This window comes from Chelonia mydas, chromosome 8 (genome assembly GCF_015237465.2).
Source record: "Chelonia mydas isolate rCheMyd1 chromosome 8, rCheMyd1.pri.v2, whole genome shotgun sequence".
Lineage (NCBI taxonomy): Eukaryota > Metazoa > Chordata > Testudines > Cheloniidae > Chelonia > Chelonia mydas.
In genome coordinates, this window is record NC_057854.1 from 46,203,146 (window position 1) to 46,222,802 (window position 19,657).

General features: G+C 43.6%; 1 protein-coding gene across 8 annotated transcripts in view; it reads left to right on the forward strand.

Annotated features, from left to right (window-relative positions):
• Nucleotides 1-19,657, forward strand: part of SCYL3 (SCY1 like pseudokinase 3) — a 31,988-nt gene that overhangs the window by 10,342 nt on the left and 1,989 nt on the right. For 5 of the 8 annotated variants that reach the window (XM_043521345.1, XM_037907295.2, XM_043521342.1 and 2 more), the window contains 8 exons: nt 1,473-1,575; nt 7,612-7,723; nt 9,090-9,167; nt 10,885-11,024; nt 11,860-12,137; nt 12,942-13,113; nt 15,949-16,107; nt 17,120-17,844. In XM_043521345.1, coding sequence (XP_043377280.1) covers nt 1,473-1,575; nt 7,612-7,723; nt 9,090-9,167; nt 10,885-11,024; nt 11,860-12,137; nt 12,942-13,113; nt 15,949-16,107; nt 17,120-17,844 — 1,767 coding nt within the window. The remainder of the gene's footprint in view (nt 1-1,472; nt 1,576-7,611; nt 7,724-9,089; nt 9,168-10,884; nt 11,025-11,859; nt 12,138-12,941; nt 13,114-15,948; nt 16,108-17,119; nt 17,845-19,657) is intronic. The other 3 variants (XM_043521344.1, XM_037907298.2, XM_043521346.1) reach the window with 1 other exon arrangement.

A 19,657-nucleotide genomic window follows, 5' to 3' on the forward strand; every position in this document is an offset into this window, starting at 1 on the left:
AGTTAATGACAGAGCAACAGCCCTAACAGCGAATATTTTTTCACGTTTGTGTACCAGCCTTAATATTTACAACTGTGCCCAAAATGTTTCCACCCAAACAGCTACACTTGCCATTTTTCATATACATTTACATAATTAATTTTTAAAATTGTGAAATGACAATATTTGCTTCTATCTGTCTCTTGATAAATAAATACAAAACACTTTCCCCAGCAATAAATATCCACAGTCGATGAGCTTTGCAGTTACAGAGGAGGGTGGTTGTAGGATGAACAAATGCGCAGAGATCTGCCAGAAAGTTTTTTGTTTTGATGCTTCTTCCCCCCCCCCCCCCTTCTTTATCGGGATGAATCTACATAGAATGTTATAGAACATGTCTTTATTTTATAGCTCCGGAACCGGTTCATATCTCCAAGGAAGACCCCAAGATAGGCATAATTTTTCTTTTTCAAAAAAGCATTCTGTACTCTTGCTAGGTACTGGTTCTGTTTCCCTTAGGAAGTCTTAAAGTAAATGGCCTGCTATATTTACTGTTTCTGTTAAATTGCCAGAGGACCACACAGCCAAATAGCCATAAAAAGACTGGCCAATAATCTTCCAGAACCAACACTGGCCAAATAGGATTCTGGTATTTTTAAGTATTCTAAAGCTGAGCAAATTTTTTTGCACTGAATTTTATAAGATGAAATTGGCCAGAAGACCAGGCCAGTTCAAGTATTTAAAAGGTTGCTGGGCATGTATAGAGATTGATTATCGAACGCCACTCGTGGCCATTTGAAGGTTGTGATTGTTTATGTAAATGTAATACTCCCAAGAGCAATCTGGTCACAATAATTCTAAGAATGCCAGTTCTGAAACTGAAGCCAATTTTTGTGCTATGCAGAAAGTCAAAATTTAAGAAGCTAGTAAACTGCACTCAGGAAAAAAATGTCGTCATCTTGAACCTTTGTATTTTAAAACTCACCAATTTCGTTTTGTAAAACTTGGTGCAAGCAATATGCTCATTTTTAAACTATAAAGAACCTAAAGCCTCATTCAGCTAACATTTGCTGTGAGAAGTAGTTGATCTTTCAAAGCTACATAGTTTTGTGGCACTGTTGCATTTAATGTCCACGTGTTTCCCTTATTAACCAGCTGTCATGTCTGTAGTGTAATGCAGACTGCTTACAGACTAGAAAAGAGTGAGTTCTCTTCCTGGTTAACATTGGTTTCCATAGAAATACAGAAAGCTTCTGGCTTACAGTTGCTGGATGAACTCATGGGGCACTGTTTAACTGTGATGTTCTTGTTTGTGTGTCTAGGCTGTAAATTCTTTAAGGCTCTAGAGGCTTTTGAGTTTCACATAATATTCCACTTGTAATGCACTGAGTGGAGTAATGGTACTATACAAAGAATCAGAGGGTGTAAGGAGAGAGTAGAGACTCATGGAGACTGTATAGTACGCTCCTGCTTTATGATGATTATTTTTTCAGTCTGCAGATTTCAAAATTCTTCCTGAGAGCCATGGACATGCCCGGGATGCCTATTCATTTGGAACAATGGTTGAAAATCTACTGACATTCTTAAACGATCAGGGTGAGAGTCCTCAAAGACAAGGAATAAAATTACTTTATTTCACTACCTCCCACACCACATTTTCCCATGTAGCTTGTTCCTTGTATGAATGGTCCAAAGTATTCATTTTCCAATAGGAAAGAGTGTCTCAGAAGAAGCATGACAAAACTTGTATTGCAGAGAAGTGATTGTCCATTTCACTCTCCACATAGTTCAGAAATGAGAAACTTTCCCATAAGAGCGTTCCCTGTTCCATGCTGTCCTTCACAGGACAGGAAACTTCGTGGTGGTTGCTTTTTCTGTGTAGCTTGCATAGTGACTGGGAGTCCAATCCAGGTGTCAGTGACTGGGATGGGAATTTGTTTTTAATGGAAACTAGGGTACAGTGGTGTTAGGGAGGATTGTCCAGTTGCTGGCATCCTGGTTTGGCTGTTGGGATGCTATGTCTGATTCCAAAATCTCACTTCCCCTGTGCATGATGATGGCTTTATCTTTTGTAAATCACTTTGTGATGCTCAGTCAAAGGAACTATGTAAATACAAATTACTATTAAGATTGATCCTTCCCTGCAATTAGAAGGTAGAAATGACATATAGATTCTAAGGCTAGAAGGGACTATGGTGATCATCTAGTCCGACCTCCTGTATAATACAAGGCATAAAACTTCCCAAAAATTAATTCCTAGAGCATATTTTTTAGAAGAACGTCCCATTTTGATTTTAAAATAATCAGTGATGGAGAATCCACCACAACCCTTATGAATTGTTCCAGTTGCTAATTATTGTCAGTTAAATATGTGCATCTTATTTCGCATCTGAATTTGTCTAGCTTCAACTTCTGGTAATTGGATCATGTTCTGTCTTTCTCTGCTAGATTGAAGAGCCCATCATTATATATTTGTTCCCCAAGGGGCTACTTTAACAGGTGACCTGATCACAGTCTATAAACTTCTTTTTGCTAAACTAAATAGACTCAAAGAGCTCAATCACTACAAACAGGTCTGCCGATAGCAATTCCAGGCCCCAGGGCAGTACAGCGCAGCCTGCACAGATGCGGTCCACCTGACATTTGGGCAGTGCTCTACCTGCACTGGCTGGTGTCCAGCAAGCTGCTGCCGGCTGCACTGGCTGGTGTCCAGCGCAGCGAGCTGCCGCCGGCGGCTTTCGCCACCGCTGGTACCACCCTGCGCGTGCCTAGGAGCCCTGCCCTGCAGCCTGCCCAGGCAATTCTACTTGCCTGCCCGGCTGCTGCAGTGGCCGGGGACCCTTGGGCCCTTTGAAACCGCCCGAGCCTCTGGGCAATTGCCCCCTTTGCCGCCGCCCCCGTTTACAGTTAGCCAGTTTTAATCCATGTAATGTATGCCATGTTAATTTTATAAAATTTTAGTTTCTTAATCAAAATGTCATGTGTTACCAAGTCAAACCCCTTACAGAAGTCTAAATAGATTACATTAACACTATTACCTTTACCAACGGGGCTTGTAATTTCGTCAAAAAAAGATATCCAGTTTGTTTGACAGAATTTATTTTCCATAAACCCATATTGATTTGCACTGATTACATTTCCTTCTTTTAGATCTTTATTAATCAAGTCCCGTATCAGCTGCTCTGTTATCTTGCCCTGGATGGGCATCAGGCTGACAGGCCTATAGTTACCTAGGTCATCCTGTTTATCCTTTTTAAAAATTGGCACAACCTTAGCTTTCTTCCAGTATGCTGTAACTTCCCTGGTGCTCCAAGACTTATTGAAAAGCAATGTTAATGGTCCAGCAAGCTGCTCAGTCAGCTATTTTTAAAACTCTTGGCTGCAAGTAATCTGGACCTGCTGATTTAAAAATGTCTAACTTTAGTAGCTTCTGTTCAGCATCCTCCAGGAATACCAGTGGAATAGAAAGTGTTATCACTGTATGATGAGACTGTATCATCTGTTTTTCCTCAAATATAGAACAGAAATACTTACTGAACACCTCTGCCTTTTCTGCATTATTACTGATAATTCTACCATTTCCATCTAGTAATGGACCAATACCATGGTCAAGGATTTTTTTGTTCCTAATTAGGGCTGTCGATTAATTGCAGCTAATGAATGCAATTAACTAAAAAGAAAAATTAATTGCAGTTTTAATTGTATTGTTAAATAGAATACCAATTGAAATTTATTAAATATTTTGGATGTTTTTCTACATTTTCAAATATACTGATTTCAGTTACAATACAGAATACAAAGTGTACAGGGCTCAATTATATTATTTATTACAAATATTTGCACTGTAAAAATGATAAACAAAAGAAACCGTATTTGTCCATTCACCTCATACAAGTACTGTAGTGCAATATTTTTATCCTGAAAGTGTAACTTACAAATGTAAATTTTTTTGTTACATAACTGCACTCAAAACCAAAACAATGCAAAGGTTTAGAGCCTATAAGTCCGCACAGTGCTACTTCTTGTTCAGCCAATCGCTTAGACAAACAAGTTTGTTTACATTTATGAGAGGTAATGCTGCCCACTTCTTATTTACAATATCACCAGAAAGTGAGAACAGGCGTTCGCATGGAACTTTTGTAGCCGGCATTGAAAGGTATTTACGTGCCAGATGCTAAACATTTGTATGCCCCTTCATGCTTTGGCCACCATTCCAGAGGACATGCTTCCATGCTGGTGATGCTTGTTTTTAAAAAAAAAAAAAAAAAAAAAAAAAAAAAAGCGTTAATTAAATTTGCAACTGAACTCCTTGGGGGGGAGAATTGTATGTCTCCAGCTCTATTTTACCCGCATTCTTCCATATATTTCATGTTATAGTAGTCGCAGATGGTGACCCAGCACATGTTCATTTTAAGAACACTTTTGCTGCACATTTGACAAAATGCAAAGAAGGCACCAATGTGAGATTTCTAAAAATAGGTACAGCACTCAACCCAAGGTTTAAGAATCTGAAGTGCCTTCCAAAATCTGAGAGGGATGAGGTATGGAGCATGCTTTCAGAAGTCTTAAAAGAGCAACACTCCGATGTGGAAACCACAGAACCCGAACCACCAAAAAAGAAAATCAACCTTCTGCTGGTGGCATCTGACTCAGATGATGAAAATGAATATGCGTCGGTCTGCACTGCTTTAGATTATCAAGAAGACCGTGTCATCAGCATGGACACGTCCTCTGGAATGGTGGTTGAAGCATGAAGGGACATATGAATCTTTAGCACATCTGACATGTAAATCTCTTTCAATACTGGCTACAACAGCGCCATGAAAATACCTGTTCTCACTTTCAGGTGATATTGTGAACAAGAAGTGGGCAGCATTATCTCCTGTAAATGTAAACAAACTTGTTTGTCTGAGCGATTGGCTGAACAAGAAATAGGACTGAGTGGACTTTGTTTTATTTTTGAATGCAGTTTTTTTTGTACATAATTCTACATTTGTAAGTTCAACTTTCATGATAGAGATTACACTACAATACTTGTATTAGGTGAATTGAAAAATACTATTTCTTTTGTTTTTACAGTGCAAATATTTGTAATCAAAAATAAAGTGAGCACTGTACACTTTGTATTGTGTTATAATTGAAATCAATATATTTGAAAATGTAGAAAACATCAAAAATATTTAAATAAATGGTATTCTATTGTTTAACAGTGCAATTAATCGCCATTATTTTTTTTTTAATCGCTTGACAGACCTATTCCCAATATATTTAGAAAACCGTCTTATTGTCCTTAACTGTAGTGGGCATGGATTTCTCCTTGTGTCCCTTGGCTTCTCTTATCAGTTTTCTACAATTCCTAACTTATGATTTATATTCATTTCTATCAACTTCCCCTTTCTTCCATTTGTTTATCAATTTTTTTTTTTTTTTTTTACAGTTGCCTTCACTTCTACTCTAAACCAAGTTTGATTTTTAACTAGCATGGGACTTCTTCCTCAACTGTGGCATTTTGGCTTTTGGGGCACTTAATAAGGTGTCCTTAAATAATTCCCAATTATCATTCACAGTTTTCTGGTAAATTCTTCCTCCCAGCTGATTTGGCTCATTATTGTTTTCAGCTTTTTGCAGTTGGTCCTTTTAAAGCATCAAGTATTACTGGTCTGGGTATTCTTCTTCTTGCATATTCTAAATCTGAGCAAGTCATGATCACTTGTACCTAAGCTAGCTACCATTAACTTTTAGCTCTGTGATTAGTTCCTTTTCATAGTTAGGACTAAGTCCAATATAGAATTCCCCCATGTTGGCAGCAACGCTTTTTGAGTTAGGAAATTATAGATGACAATGTTTAGAAATCCCAAGGATTTCCCAAAGATGTTTTAGTCCTGGAAGTATGAGACCTCCAGCATGTCACTGAGATTGATGTTCTGTCCCACCCCCTCTCTCCAATCACCCAGGTTTCTTTCCTATGAATTATAGACAGGTGTGTATGGAGGAGGTCATCCAGTTCCCTAGTGTGATTTGATGGTCTGTAGCTTTATCTTGTGCTTTATCTGTTAGGACATTGATCCATAAGCATTCAATATCATTTTCTGCTGAGTTATCAATGACTTGGAAACAGGTAATGCCATTTTTGACGTAGAGTGCCATGCCCCTTTCCCTTTTGCCCACTCAGTCCTTCCTAAATGTGTTACAACCTTTGATTTTAACATTCCAATCATGTAAATCATCCCACCCGATTTTAGTAATACCAATTAGATTGAATTTATGCTCATAAATGAGTAATTCCAATTCATCTGGTTTGTTACTCAGGCTCCTAGCAACAGTGTATAGGCAATTCAAGAATTTCTTCTCTTCATGTCCTTTTGATTTCTTGATCAATTTTGTTCTCAACATCTTGATTTTGTGCTATGTGCTTGTATAATCTTTTTTTTCCCCCTCCCCTTTTGCTATTAGCTTAACCCTTCCTGAGTACTCCAGCCAGCCTGTCTCCAAGGAGATTGGTCCCCCTTCTTTCCAATGGCATGGAAAGATGGCATCTGAGCTACACAGCCCCTTCTTTCCATAGAAGGTGGACCAATGTTCCACAAAACCAAAACCCTCCACCACTTACCTAGCTTGAAGAGTAAAGTTTGATATCCCTTCATTTTTATCCTAGCTACTGTAGCCATGGATGTCAGATAATCCTGAATCATATTAAACTCTTTGCCTCAATAGTAATTATTTACGTACAGTAGGGGTGAGAGAAATTATTCTTTAGTGTTAAGTTTGCTGCCTTTTGTCATTGTGAGCGCCCTTGTTCTTAACAATAAGCTCTTATGTATTGCTTATCTGTAGCTCTCAAAGCACTCTAGAAAGGGAGTGAATATCTTTATTCCCAGTATATAAATGGAGAAACCAAGGCAGAGAAAGCTGCAGTGACTTGACCCAGGCTCCCAGGGAGGAGTCAGTGACAGACCCAAGGATACAACCCAAGTCTTCTGGTTCCCTAGACAGTCCTCGAGCCACTGGACCATTGTGCCTCTTATCCTATTTATGCTTTTACAACACAAGATCATGACTTCACTTCTCTGTAACACTCCCTATTTTATATACCTCTATCATGTCACCTTTCATCTGTTTCCTGAAGAATCCATTTTTATTATCTCTTCACATGGAAGTCTGTCCATTCCCAGTGTCTGACTTTAATTGTAAAGACACCAAATAGAGCTCTCAGTTGATGTCCTGCCTGTCTTCTCTAATAGGATGTTTGTAGTTGCTGCAGTGTGAATGTGATGGGTGAGGTGAAAGGAAGCTGCTCAAAAGAACCTTCTCTGGTTAAGAGGACGAAGCTTAGGAGAAAGTGTTCCTTTTAGAACTGGCTTTTTATACATTGTATTGTCCATGCTTACTCTCTAAACTCATCAGCACTCGGTGGCTAGATGGCTCAGGTAGGGAGGAGGTTGATGGAAAATGGCCTTTCTAAAAAAAGGTAGAGGCTTATGACAGCTACTAAGCAATAGCAGCGGCTCTAGACTATTTTGCTACCCATCAGCACTTAAACAATAGTAAGTTTGCAGCAGAGGGAGGGGCAGTCTCTGAGTATAGTCTGGACGTGGTGCTGGGAAAGAAATCTAATGGTCGCACTGGCTTCAGTTTCAGCGGATATTCTCTCCAGTTTTCAACAGACCTTGCACTGTACGCTGCTGAATCCAGATCCAAAGTGTCGTCCACCACTATCCAGCTTACTGTCTCACAAGTTCTTCAGGTGAGGGAATGAATGTTTTGTCTGTTTGGATATAGCTCCCTGTTCTTCACTTCTGTGTTGTTGATGTCATTCATTTCTTTTTGAAAGGTTGTTGGTTCTTGTTTGATGCATGAAGTGCAAACATAATTACCAAGTTCCACAGGCATGTTGTCATGTGGGATCTTTGACAAGGAGACTCCTTAAGTTCAGAAGTCCTCATAACCCTCATAGCAGGCTGTTGAATTTTCAGCAGGATGGCTGAAAGCGTGACACTCCCATGCATCGGAAATGTTATCTCCCCTACTTCATGTTAGGTGCTGATGGATGGCATGGAAGACAAGGCTGTTAGAGGTACCTCTATCTTAGATCCACCTTTACTTCCAGTCTCTACAGACCTACAGTTGCCATCACCTAAATATGTTGCTGCCCTGGGGTAGTGTTGTTGGCCTGTTGTGGAAATTTCCTTTTCTTACCATAATTTGGGTAGCATGCGCAGGAGATTGCAAATAGACTCATAGATATTTAGGTCAGAAGGGACCATTATGATCATCTAGTCTGACCTCCTGCACAATGCAGGCCACAGAATCTCACCCACCCACTCCTGCAATAAACCCTCTCACCTATGTCTGAGCTACTGAAGTCCTCAAATCGGGGTTTAAAGACTTCAAGGTGCAGAGAATCCTCCAGCAAGTGACTCGTGCCCCATGCTACAGAGGAAGGTGAAAAACCCCCAGAGCCCCTTCCAATCTGCTCTGGAGGAAAATTCCTTCCTGACCCCAAATATGGCAATCAGCTGAACCCTGAGCATGTGGGCAAGATTCACCAGCCAGATACCCAGGAAAGAATTCTCTGTAGTAACTCAGATTCTACCCGATCTAACATCCCATCACAGGCCATTGGGCCTATTTACCATGAATAGTTAAAGATCCATTAATTGCCAAAATCATGTTATCCCATCATACCGTCTCCTCCATAAACTTATCTGTACTATTGCCCAGTTCATACTGTATATAGCTGCATCGTTCAATTCCAGTTGTAGACCAGCAGACTGAGGAAATTACTCTTGGTTTCAGTCCAGCTTCTAATGGACAGATGTCCAAATCACATAATTGCTTTCACCGGCCTCCTTGATAGTCTCAAGAGAGGCTAAGAATGCAATGGGCCATGGAGACTGAATCCCCCTGCTAGGAGTGGTTGCAATGGGGGCTGAAGCACACAGATGCAGTGAAGAATGCAAGAAGCCCAAACTGTCATTCTGATGTTCCCAGTCCAATGTCATGTGACTTGATACTCCCCTTTCCTCCTCCATGTGCCTGATTTAATGCAGGATGTGGATTTCTTGAATCTCAAGTTCCTGATGCTTAGCCTTCTTTCTTTTTGTGGTCAGGAATGATTTTCTAGAAGTTGTGAACTTTCTGAAAAGTTTAACCTTAAAGACTGAGGAGCAAAAAACTGAATTTTTCAAGTAAGTGAAAAGTTTTAAGAGCTTTAACCTTTGTGGAGAGCATTTACTGCGGGAGGGGAAGGATGACTTTGTCATGTTCAAAATGGGATCTGAGCAAGACTTTAAAAGGTTTATAGCTGGGATGATACTTCCTCTATCTGTGGATCTCAGTCTCTTACACAGAACATCAGCAGCGTGTTCTGATTTTAATGTAATCTTATACAAACTCCAAGAAGATCCATTGTTAGCGTGGAACAGGATATACCTGCCACCACCTTTGCTTTGTGGTTTGATTCCGAACAGCTAATTTTTCTTGGAAATGGTATCGACGCGATTTTCTATGTGCAGCTGATCACTGTGGTTGTCACGCCAAGAAAAGTAAAAACCCTGGGTAACCTAAGTGAGCAGCAAGTATTTTCATTGCAGAGATAATTGGTCCCGTTGTTCCCTGGGAACAAGCTAGAAAATTTGGACTGTGGTGGATGTGGTTGTCTAAAATCCCAGGTGTATCTTAGACATCTGATTGGATTCTCTATGGAAACTTAGGCAAAACCAAGGACAGAAGCTTTCCCTTGGGTGGTAGGCTGTGAAGACAAACCAGGTTGTATATTATCCACTAGCCACAATGGGAAATTTAGTTTGTTCAGTACAGACAAGGAGAAGCATGACTAATTTAGAAGGTTTTTTTACTTAGATCCCACTTAGTCTACATGGCACAACTACCCATTTCCCCTTGCTTCTGCATCAGGCATGGTGTCACTTTCAGGATATTACTATGCTGTAGCGTCATGGTGCCATCGTGCGTGATGGCGGGGGAAGAAGGGGTGTGGTATTATGAGTTTGTTCATTGTAATGCTGCTCATTTGATGAACTGAATCCAAGACCCTCCTCCCATAACTAAGACTTTTGGCACCACTAGAACTTCTCAAAGATAAGACTGTCAGAATTTTTTTATTATGGTAAAATGTATTTTTCCCTGGCCTCACTCTTGGAAACAGCTGAACTCTTTTGGCTGGAATTTTCCAAAATCCAGCCGCTTTCAGGCCCTCTTTATACATGGTAAAGAACCATTTAAAAACAATCCTGTACAGATCACTCCTAAAATACTTTTTGCCTTAGATTAAGGAAGGTCTTCCTGAGTTGATGTCTGTCCTTGCATGGGAAGCAGTCTTGTTCAGGCATTGTCCTGTTGACTAAACATGCTTGTCTGTTACCGAGTGGCAGAAGGGTGACCCTTGTAATGTGTATGGGGGGTGGGATGTAAGTGCATTTTAACTCTAGGGCTTTAACACTGTGATAGTTCATGCTCCTTGCTCTGAAATACAGACACACACTGTGGTGATGGATAGTTTTATAAAAGACGGAAATATTCATAGTCTGGCTACAGAATTTGATTGGGGCTTGCTTGGCTGGCTGGCTCTGTCTGGTGTAATCCTTGCCAGCCAGTAGCCTGGCTGTGAGGTTTCACAGGAGGTATCCTTTTTCTTTATTATTTATTATCTGTTTTGAGGTTGGGCCTATATTCCCCAGTCAGGATCAGGGCTCCATTGTTGTAGGCACTGTATAGACACCATGAGATAATCCCTACCCCAAAGAGCCCACAGTCTAAAGAGGGAGGGAGGACAAAGGGAGGGGAAAGGGATATTTAATGGAAACTCATTCTGAAACCAAGTCATAATCAAATTTAAAAAAACCCAAAAAGTTACCCTCATACTAACTCTTCTTTCTCTCAAAACAGATTCCTGATGGATAGAGTGGCCTGTTTGTCAGAGAAGCTGATAGCTTCCCGGCTGGTGCCTCTCTTACTCAATCAGCTTGTGTTTGCTGAACCGGTAGCTGTCAAGAGTTTCCTTCCACATCTGCTAGGTCCAAAGAAAGGTGACTTGACTATTCTCTCTTCAGAGCAAACATTGCCTCATTTGGAGTGAAATCAGAGGGGTTAGTTAATTTGAACAGAGGTTTTAATAGTGGTGCTTGTTTAAGCCAAGCAAGTACTGTAAGGTAAAGTACCAAAGATTCTGTCATTCCAGATACAGAATGATGGGAGTACCCCTGTCCATCAAACTTTCCATTGTTCCTTTGTCACATGCCTCCTGTGGTTGCTGAAAAAGGGATTAGCAATTGTCTGGCCTTCTTCCATGCTGCTATAAATGGCCCTCCCCAGGACTATGGGCATTCTTAGAGCAGTAGCTGTGTATTCCTCCTCCTCCCCTCTTAGCATTCTTACAGATAACAAGGCTGCCCCCTAGCTTGAGCTGTAGGAAGGCAGCAGGTTACTCTGCCACCTCGCTGGCATGGGGCAACCTCTTTCTCCCCAGGAGGCATTCACTCTCCCTCCTTTCCCCTGCTGAAGTGCTCTGTCTCTCTCCCTCAGTAGTTCCTGTGCCTTTTCTTTGCTCCTCCTCCTTCACAATTTTGCCTAAGCAGCCACAGGGACTTGTGTGCCCTTAGCTGCCAAGAGGGGTCACTGTTGAGCAATGCAAATCATTCCTGCCCCACCCTTCTGATGTCCTGAGCATGCTAGCTCTGCAGCATTCCTGGCTCCTGCTGACCCAGAGAGCGTGGCACTAGGACTACGATTCAAACCGGGCTCCTTGGTGACAGACCTCAAGCCCATAGGCCCCTGGTTGTGGCAACTGTAAGTAGCTTTAACTTGAAGCGAGTTGTCTCTGGTCTGGGAGGTAGCCTGTCCCATGTTCTAACTCTTCCCTAGATAAAATTGGAGAAGGTGAGACCACCTGCCTGCTGTCACCAGCCCTATTCCAGACGCACGTCACTCCTGTGCTGCTGAAGCTGTTTGAGGTCCACGAAGAGCATGTGCGAGTGGTGCTGCTGTCTCACATTGACACCTACGCGGAACTGTTCACGCAGGAAGAGTTGAAAAACATCATATTGCCACAGGTTAATGATGAGGCAGACAACGGGACTGGACATGGCGTATCAAGAGTGTGGGGATTCTGCTGCTGGGATGGCCTCTGTTGCTTATTACAAGTAAAGATCTCCTAGTCCTGGCAACAGTCAAGCACAGTGCAGGCAAATTGTGTAAGCTTTCCCCGAACACCCAACTCTGCCAAATGCATCTCAGCCCTGACGTGCAGCTCCCTTTGCTTATTCCAGGCCTGGCACCCACGCACCTCCTCACAGCTCAGTCAGTTCACCTCCATCCTGAGCTAGAGCCTTCCTCGCTAACCCAGTTTTGCCCCCTCACCCTAGCTACGCCAGGGTACCTGAGTCCTGATCTGGAGCACCCCTTGATATTCCAGTCCTGCCCCCTAACCCTAGCTATGCCAGTGTTCCTGGAATATATAGGTATTCCAGTGCTAGGCTACCCCTCCTTCCTCCCCTCCCACAACTCCTACACATCAAGCTTGACTTACAACCTCCCTCTTATGACAATACACTGCCTCTCCATCCTATGCCACTCCAGTATCTCAGTTGTGGGGGTCTCTTGAGCAGAGATGACTGATCGTTCTGAACTGTGCCAAATTATTTGCAAAGCGGTCCAGTGTTCACAAGGGTATGAGTGACCCTTTTTAACTGGTAACATGAATCAGGCTTTGAACCCTAGTGGGGAGTAAGACTACTTTCCTACCCAGGGAAGTGATATACATATTGAATTTTGTTTGTCAGAGAGAAGATGGCACTAACGGTGAGTTTCAGAAGTGGTTATCCACATGATTGTCTAGATGAAAGAACAGCAGAAACATGCTGTAAACATCTTTAATGGAAGAGCTAAAGAAAATGCTGCTCAGATTCTTTGCTGTTTCTGATAGCTTTCTGGTGTTCTTGTCCTAGGTGCTACTGGGCCTTCGAGATACCAGTGACTCTATTGTTGCGATAACGCTGCACGGCTTAGCAGTTCTGGTATCTCTGCTTGGACCGGAAGTGGTTGTGGGGGGTGGAAGAACTAAGATTTTCAAACGCTCCGCACCGAGTTTCACTAAAACTACGGACCTTTCGCCAGCAGGTAGGTAAACGCAAACAGAGTTTGGGATTGCAGCACAGTGAGATTGGTTTGTGCTGTCCAGTCTTACCTGTGCTGCTTGGACAGGGACTCTAGGGAGAGTCCCTCATGTGGATAAGCCTGTTAAGTGAAGGGCCTCTTGTCCTCAGCAGTGAAAAAGTGATCTGCAAAGACAGAACTGGGGTAATATGTTTAGCAACAGATTTGTCCCTGCCACAAGCTGCTCCAGTGAGATGTAGAGGAATTAAACCACCAGGGGCAAAGGCACTGTTGAAAGACCTCACTGGGAACAGCCATATATAAACAAAACCACAACTTTCCATTTTGTTAAAGAGACAGTGAGGAGTCTTCGTATTGTAACCAATCCCTCCTAAATAGTTAAAATTTCAGTTAGCTCTATGACTTTTAGTACAACATGGTATTAAATGGAGCAGTGGATCTTGTGACATTTTAACTGTTTGTGACTGATCTGTTGCCCCCTTGATGGGGGGAAGAAAAAGCAGAAGCTAATTGGTTTTGTCTTGATGTTAGCTGTAGGCCTTGTCTATACCTGTATTTCAGCCTTGCATAGCTACACTAACACAACCCCTCCGGCACTGTAGGCAGTTTACAATAGCACAATTTACACACTGGTGCAGCTTACCTGGATTGGAAACTGGAGTAAGCCATGTGACACCCTGGCACCCCAATATTCACCAGTGTCATGTAATTAGGATATGTTTTGTACAAAGTATGCCATGTGAGGTGGTAACATTCTAAAAGTCTTGATCTGCTAGACAGTAATATCTTGTTGGATTACATGTGCTATCGCCGTATGTCAAATTATGAACTTTGGTTATGTATGTATTGTTGAAACATGTTGTGAGGTTGAAAACACCCACAAGCAGCCTTTCAGGTGCAACTGTAAAAAGGCCAAACAATGTTAATGGCTTATTGAGGAAATACACACAAGCACAAGGATTACCCCAGGAACTGTGTACAATAGAAACCTCTTAGAGATAGCACTACACAATGGGAATTGTTTGACCCAAGTCACAGCAAAAGAGCTTTCCAGCAAGTGGGAAGAAGATATAAAAGGGGGACAATGATATCATGATGGTACCTCACTCCCCCTACAACACCACCACCTGGAAACACCAGAGGGGCAAGGACTGAACTGGGGGAAATGATGGTCCCAGGCTAGAGGGAATTTTAACCTGTATATAAAAACCTGGGAAAGCCAAGGAAGCTTGGTTCTTAAGAATCTGCCAGCCTGATTATCATTCAGGGTAAGAATTAGCTAATTCATATCCTACCTATTTAGCGTTGGCGGTTTTGTTTATTTACTAAGGAATTCTGCTTTGACCTGTTTGCTATCACTTTTAATCAATTAAAATCTATCTTTTGTAGTTAATAAACTTGTTTTGTTTTGTCTAAAACCAGTGTGTGTGGAAATTATAACTTGGGGCAGAAAGCTGTTGCATGTGTGTCTCCACATTGAGGGAGGGGGTGAATTTTTATGAGCTTGCGCTGTACAGGTGCCTGTGCAGCGCAAGACGGTATAATTTTGGGTTTGCACTCCAGAGGGGGGTGCGTGCCTTAGCAACTAGGAGGTGCCTTAGCTGAGCCTTCCCATGCAGAGCTGATCTCAGCATCTGTGTGAGAAGCTGCAGCTGGGTGTGTCCCTATCTGTATGCTGATGAAAGAGGAAGGTTGGAGAGCGTGGCAATTTATCACAGCACCAGAGTTTGAAAGGGAGCCCGGGCTGGTGGGTAAGGTGGGCTCAGTGGCACCCCGGAAGGAACCAGTCACAAGCCACACTGATACAAATCACACTGTACTGCTGTAAAGTCTGTTACATTAGGGGACTGCACCTGTGCAGATACACAAAGTGACAGAAATCGCAGTATGGTGCTCTGTCCACCTTGAGTGGTGGCTGGATCTCAGATAGAGGCTGACGAGCCTGCTACAGCCTTGGTAAATAGACCTGGCTCTTCTACCTCATGCAGAAGAGACTCCAGCTTTTAAGATCTAGAGGTCCAAGGTCCAGTCCCCACTGCTGCTCACCCAGCCAGGGTTCAGTGTTACATAGACAATGCCATAGTGACTGGCTTCATTTGCACCAGTGCTGGCTGCCTATTGCTGTGTGCTGAAACACCTCAATTGGCCGGTTCCGGTTTACGTCACAGCCTATGGGAGGCAGCTGAGAGTTTGTTTTGTGTGCGTGCAGCATGGAAAGAGGAGCCGAGGGAGGCGATAACAGGAGAATCCCTCTGGAACCTTGTGACTGTCTGTGCCCTGCAGGGCAGAAACTTGTGTTGGGGAGACAGATGGATAAACAAACACTGTTTGCCATCTTAGATGCATGGTAATAGGATGTGAATGGGGCTCGGATTAATTTCACTTCATTAAAGTGCAGTGTTGGCTGCTGCGTTCACCTAGGGGTCTGCAAAGCACCCAGACCTCAAATGTAGAGCCCAAGTAAATTTTGCCTGTTCAAGGGCTGTCTTAGCAAGGTGCCAGGAATCTGCAGACCCCACCAAATCGCAGAAAATGGAGTAGATTGTGGGTGAATGAGAGGTGCAGGCCATGACTACTACAAGCATGTGCTTGCAAGCCTCCATCTTGATCCAATGTGGTTTGAATCCCTTTGGATCACTGCATGCTAGGCAGTCATCTCGATGAGCCAGATCTCTGTGCTGCAGATGAAGGTGGCTTGTGTGTTTACAATGCTGTGGGCAATCTTGGGTTTCATACTGGCAATTGAACGTAATGAAGATCTCTCTCGTACCTTTGTTCTGAGCAGAGCAGCAGCTATTGAGTGAGTGTCCTTTGTGTTTTTACTTTGTATCCCTGCAGACTCCCCAACTCATGTCAGCAACCAGAGAAGCCAGCTCTCCCAGCCCCTGCAGAACAGTTCTTCCAGTGTGTTCCCCGAGTGCCCCATTGGTGGAAACGTGTCCCTCAGCAGCGAGAAACATGTGCCAAGAAATCTCTCTCAGGTGGCCTTAAAGACAGGTAAACCTCCAGAGCTTTCTTACTGGAGCAGTCCTTACTGCTAAACACTAATGAAGAATATCCTTTCTGGTGGAAGCACAACAGCGCTGCCTCCTGCTGACTTGAAATGGCTACAGAGGTGCCATTTTCAGTTGAGTGACTCCCTGCCATATGCACCTGACAGGTAAAGGAGCTAGGAAATGGGGGGAGTGGAGGACACAGAGGAAGAACATAACACAATGTTTAGGAGAACAGTTTGTAGATTTAACCTTTGTAAAGCTGAGTACTGGAGGGGGGGCTCTCAGTGCTCGATTTGCCTGGGGATGGATAGAAGATAATTGAGAAGACTGAAGTAAACAATGACACTGCTGGCAAGCTGAGCAACATAGAGATGTACCCATAAGGACATGTCTGTTTGCCTTTGAACACCCTGGCCCTTTTACCAGAGAGGTTTCCTACGTGCCCCCATCATCCCACCCCATAGCTAGGTGGGTGAGCAGCTCCAGCAATGAGCTGAAGGCTGTCATGACGCACTCGCTAGTTGCACTTGGCACCATTCACAAACTTGCTGCTTCCCTGTCTTCTAGAGAAGACAGGGAAGCTGATCCAAAACGTCCATCTGTGTTTCAGTTCTTTGCCTTTGTCCAGTAGCAACTCAGCAGGCCCTGGGCACTTGCTGGGTAGATGTACCAAGCTTAGTAACCCTCCCACTGTAGGCAGGAAGCTGGTCACTGCTTCTGAGGCAAAGAGGCATTTTTGCCCTACATTCCCTTCCCCTTTAGCAGCACTTTGAAGCATCCAGTATAGATCATGGTGGAGGCAACACCCTGGGCTATGTGGAGCATTGTTCTGATCTAGTGTGACTGTTCCTGAGCAAGCTGATTTTCAGGCCAGCAGGCTGGTGTGGTGTTTCCTTAGTGATAAAGTTAGGGCATGGTGGGAGTTCTAGGTATAACTTACATTCCCAGTTTTATGGGGAAGGCACAATTTAGCACCATCCAAAACAGGTATGTAATTCCTGTATCTTCCACAGTTGAACAAGACCCTCCGCTATCCCTGAATGGAGATCCTGCTACGATGAATACTGTGGGAAGCAGCAGGAGCCCTTTGAATACTTCTGAAAAGCCAGCGGAGGAATGGCCAGACTGGAGCGAGTCCGAAGAGCCAGAGACTCAGAAAACTCTGAACATACAGCTTCGGCCTATGGAGCCACATGGCAGCACTGGGCCCTATGTTGTTGTTCATAATGTGGTCAAGGAACCCTCGGACAACTTTGAGCCCAGCAGCCGGGCTCTTAAACTGTTCTCAGGAAACAGCCTCAATGCTACGAGAGCTGATGGAGTCCAAGTGCAGAGGCCACTCCCTGGTGCCCTTCAGCTGAGCAAAGAATCCAAAAGCTTCAAACCGAGTCCTCCCCCAGTGTCCAGCCCTGCAAATTGCTGGAGCAATGACAGCTGGGATCACCCAGACCAGCTGAGAGAAACACCATTCCTGGAAAGGTCTCCTAAGTCTCCACGGGAGTCTGGCTTAGGAGAAGAGTTCACGATCCAAGTGAAGAGGAAACCAGTGCGAGACCCTGAGTTGGACTGGTTTGCTGACATGACCCCAGATATTAAACCATCTGCAGCTTTCCTGATTTTACCTGAAGTAAGGACAGACTCGGTTGTTCTTAGTCACTTAAGTGCAGTTTCCGGTGGAGAGGATACCTCCCAGATTGTCCAGTTTTCATCCAAATTTGCAGCAGCTGAAGTCACGGAGGTGAGAATATGGGGTTTAGGGGGAATTATAGTGAGTGATGTGGCAAATTGTAGAAGGAAAAAATGCATTTCAAGGGATGCATAATGCAAGCAGGCACTGCACAACCCTGCCACTGTGCCTCAGTCCTTAGCAGCAGCGTGTCATCTGTGCGGCGCTGGCACAGTGCATGCTGCCTCAGCAGCTTCATATAGACATGGATAACATGGGGGGAGAGGAAGGAGTCTCTGCAGGTGGGGAAACAGGTCCACATCAGCTGACTGCTGTAGAGATGCTGAATGACCCTTCTTATCAGGCACTGTCAGTTTGATCAGCTCTTGTAGCTGCAGATGTGTGATAAGAGGCATATGAAACTGATTAGTACAGTTTGGGTAAACCTGTGGCCTTTAAAACAAATAGGCACAGTGGCCTGAGGACTAGGAAGGGGATATAAACTTTTCCCTCTAGTTCTTGAGTTCGGATTCAGTTAGGGGCTGTTTAGGGGCCTGTGTGAAATGAGACGATTGTCCTAGCCCAGCTTCTACTAGACAGGTAACTTCAATATAAGTGATGTTGTAGACTCAGTGGAGTTGCTAAAGATTTGAAGAGGTTGGGAGTCTAAATTCCACTCTCAGCTGTAGCAGTCCTCCTCCAATAGCTGAGGCACATTGTGGTTTGCAGCATGAACTGCATGGCATTAAACGGGATGTTTTGGTTCTGGGACTCATTAGTTCTGTAATCCCTTTTAAAAGATAAACGTACTATAAAATAGGAGGGGTGGGGGGCCTATGCATCTTGCAAATGAACTCCTCCTTTTAAATGGTATGTAAGATCTGAATAAAGGAAAGAAACAGCTTGTCCATGGTAGCCAGTGATGCTAGAAACCTGCGCATTCTCTGTAGGGAGTTGTAGAGTGGTGTGTAATCCTGGTCTGTCATCACATGCCTGTATAATGTACCAGATAGATCACAACAAAGTCCTAGGCTGCTTATTGAACTGGGCATATGACTTGGAAGTTCTGATGGATTGTCACAGGGTCTAAGGACTGCTGCTGTGTTCTGCAGCAGCGAGGGACACGGTTATGGCTCTGCATGTGGAACAATCTGCTTACCTGACTGAGTCCAGGGCTGTGGGTGCTCCTAAGAAGGGAAAAAGAAAAGGAGGACTTGTGGCACCTTAGAGATTAACCAATTTATTTGAGCATAAGCTTTCGTGAGCTGTAGCTGTAGCTCACGAAAGCTTATGCTCAAATAAATTGGTTAGTCTCTAAGGTGCCACAAGTACTCCTTTTCTTTTTGTGAATACAGACTAACACGGCTGTTACTCTGAAACCTAAGAAGGGAAGAAGCAAGAAAGGCTGTTCTCCCTCCCCAGACAGCCTCTGTCTCTGAAATCGAACAGGGTGCCCTGTCACAGCCAGTGGTGATGCTAGGAGAGCTGAGGGGGACTGAGAGGCTGCCTTGCAGGAGAAAACACAATCACTGCCAGTGCTAGCAGGAAAGGGAACATCCCCTATTTGCCACCAGTGCATGCAGGGTATGGGGAGAGTGAGGTGTATAGAGACATCTTCCTCCTCAGCCCTTTGGAAAGGAGGGACCCTCACCTTGCTTAGAGGTAACAGTTCTTGTGATAAGAGCATGTGTTCCTCTGCTGAGTGATATGGCTAAGAGAAGGGGGACCGCTGCTCTTACCCCACCTTGCTGCCATAGTACTTTACTACCATTTGAGAGTCACAGCAGGGACAGAGTGTGGTTTTAAACCATTGTTTAACTGCAAAGTACCTGACCCAATCTGTTAAATGATTGGCCCGGTGCTAGCTTAACGCACACCACCTTTG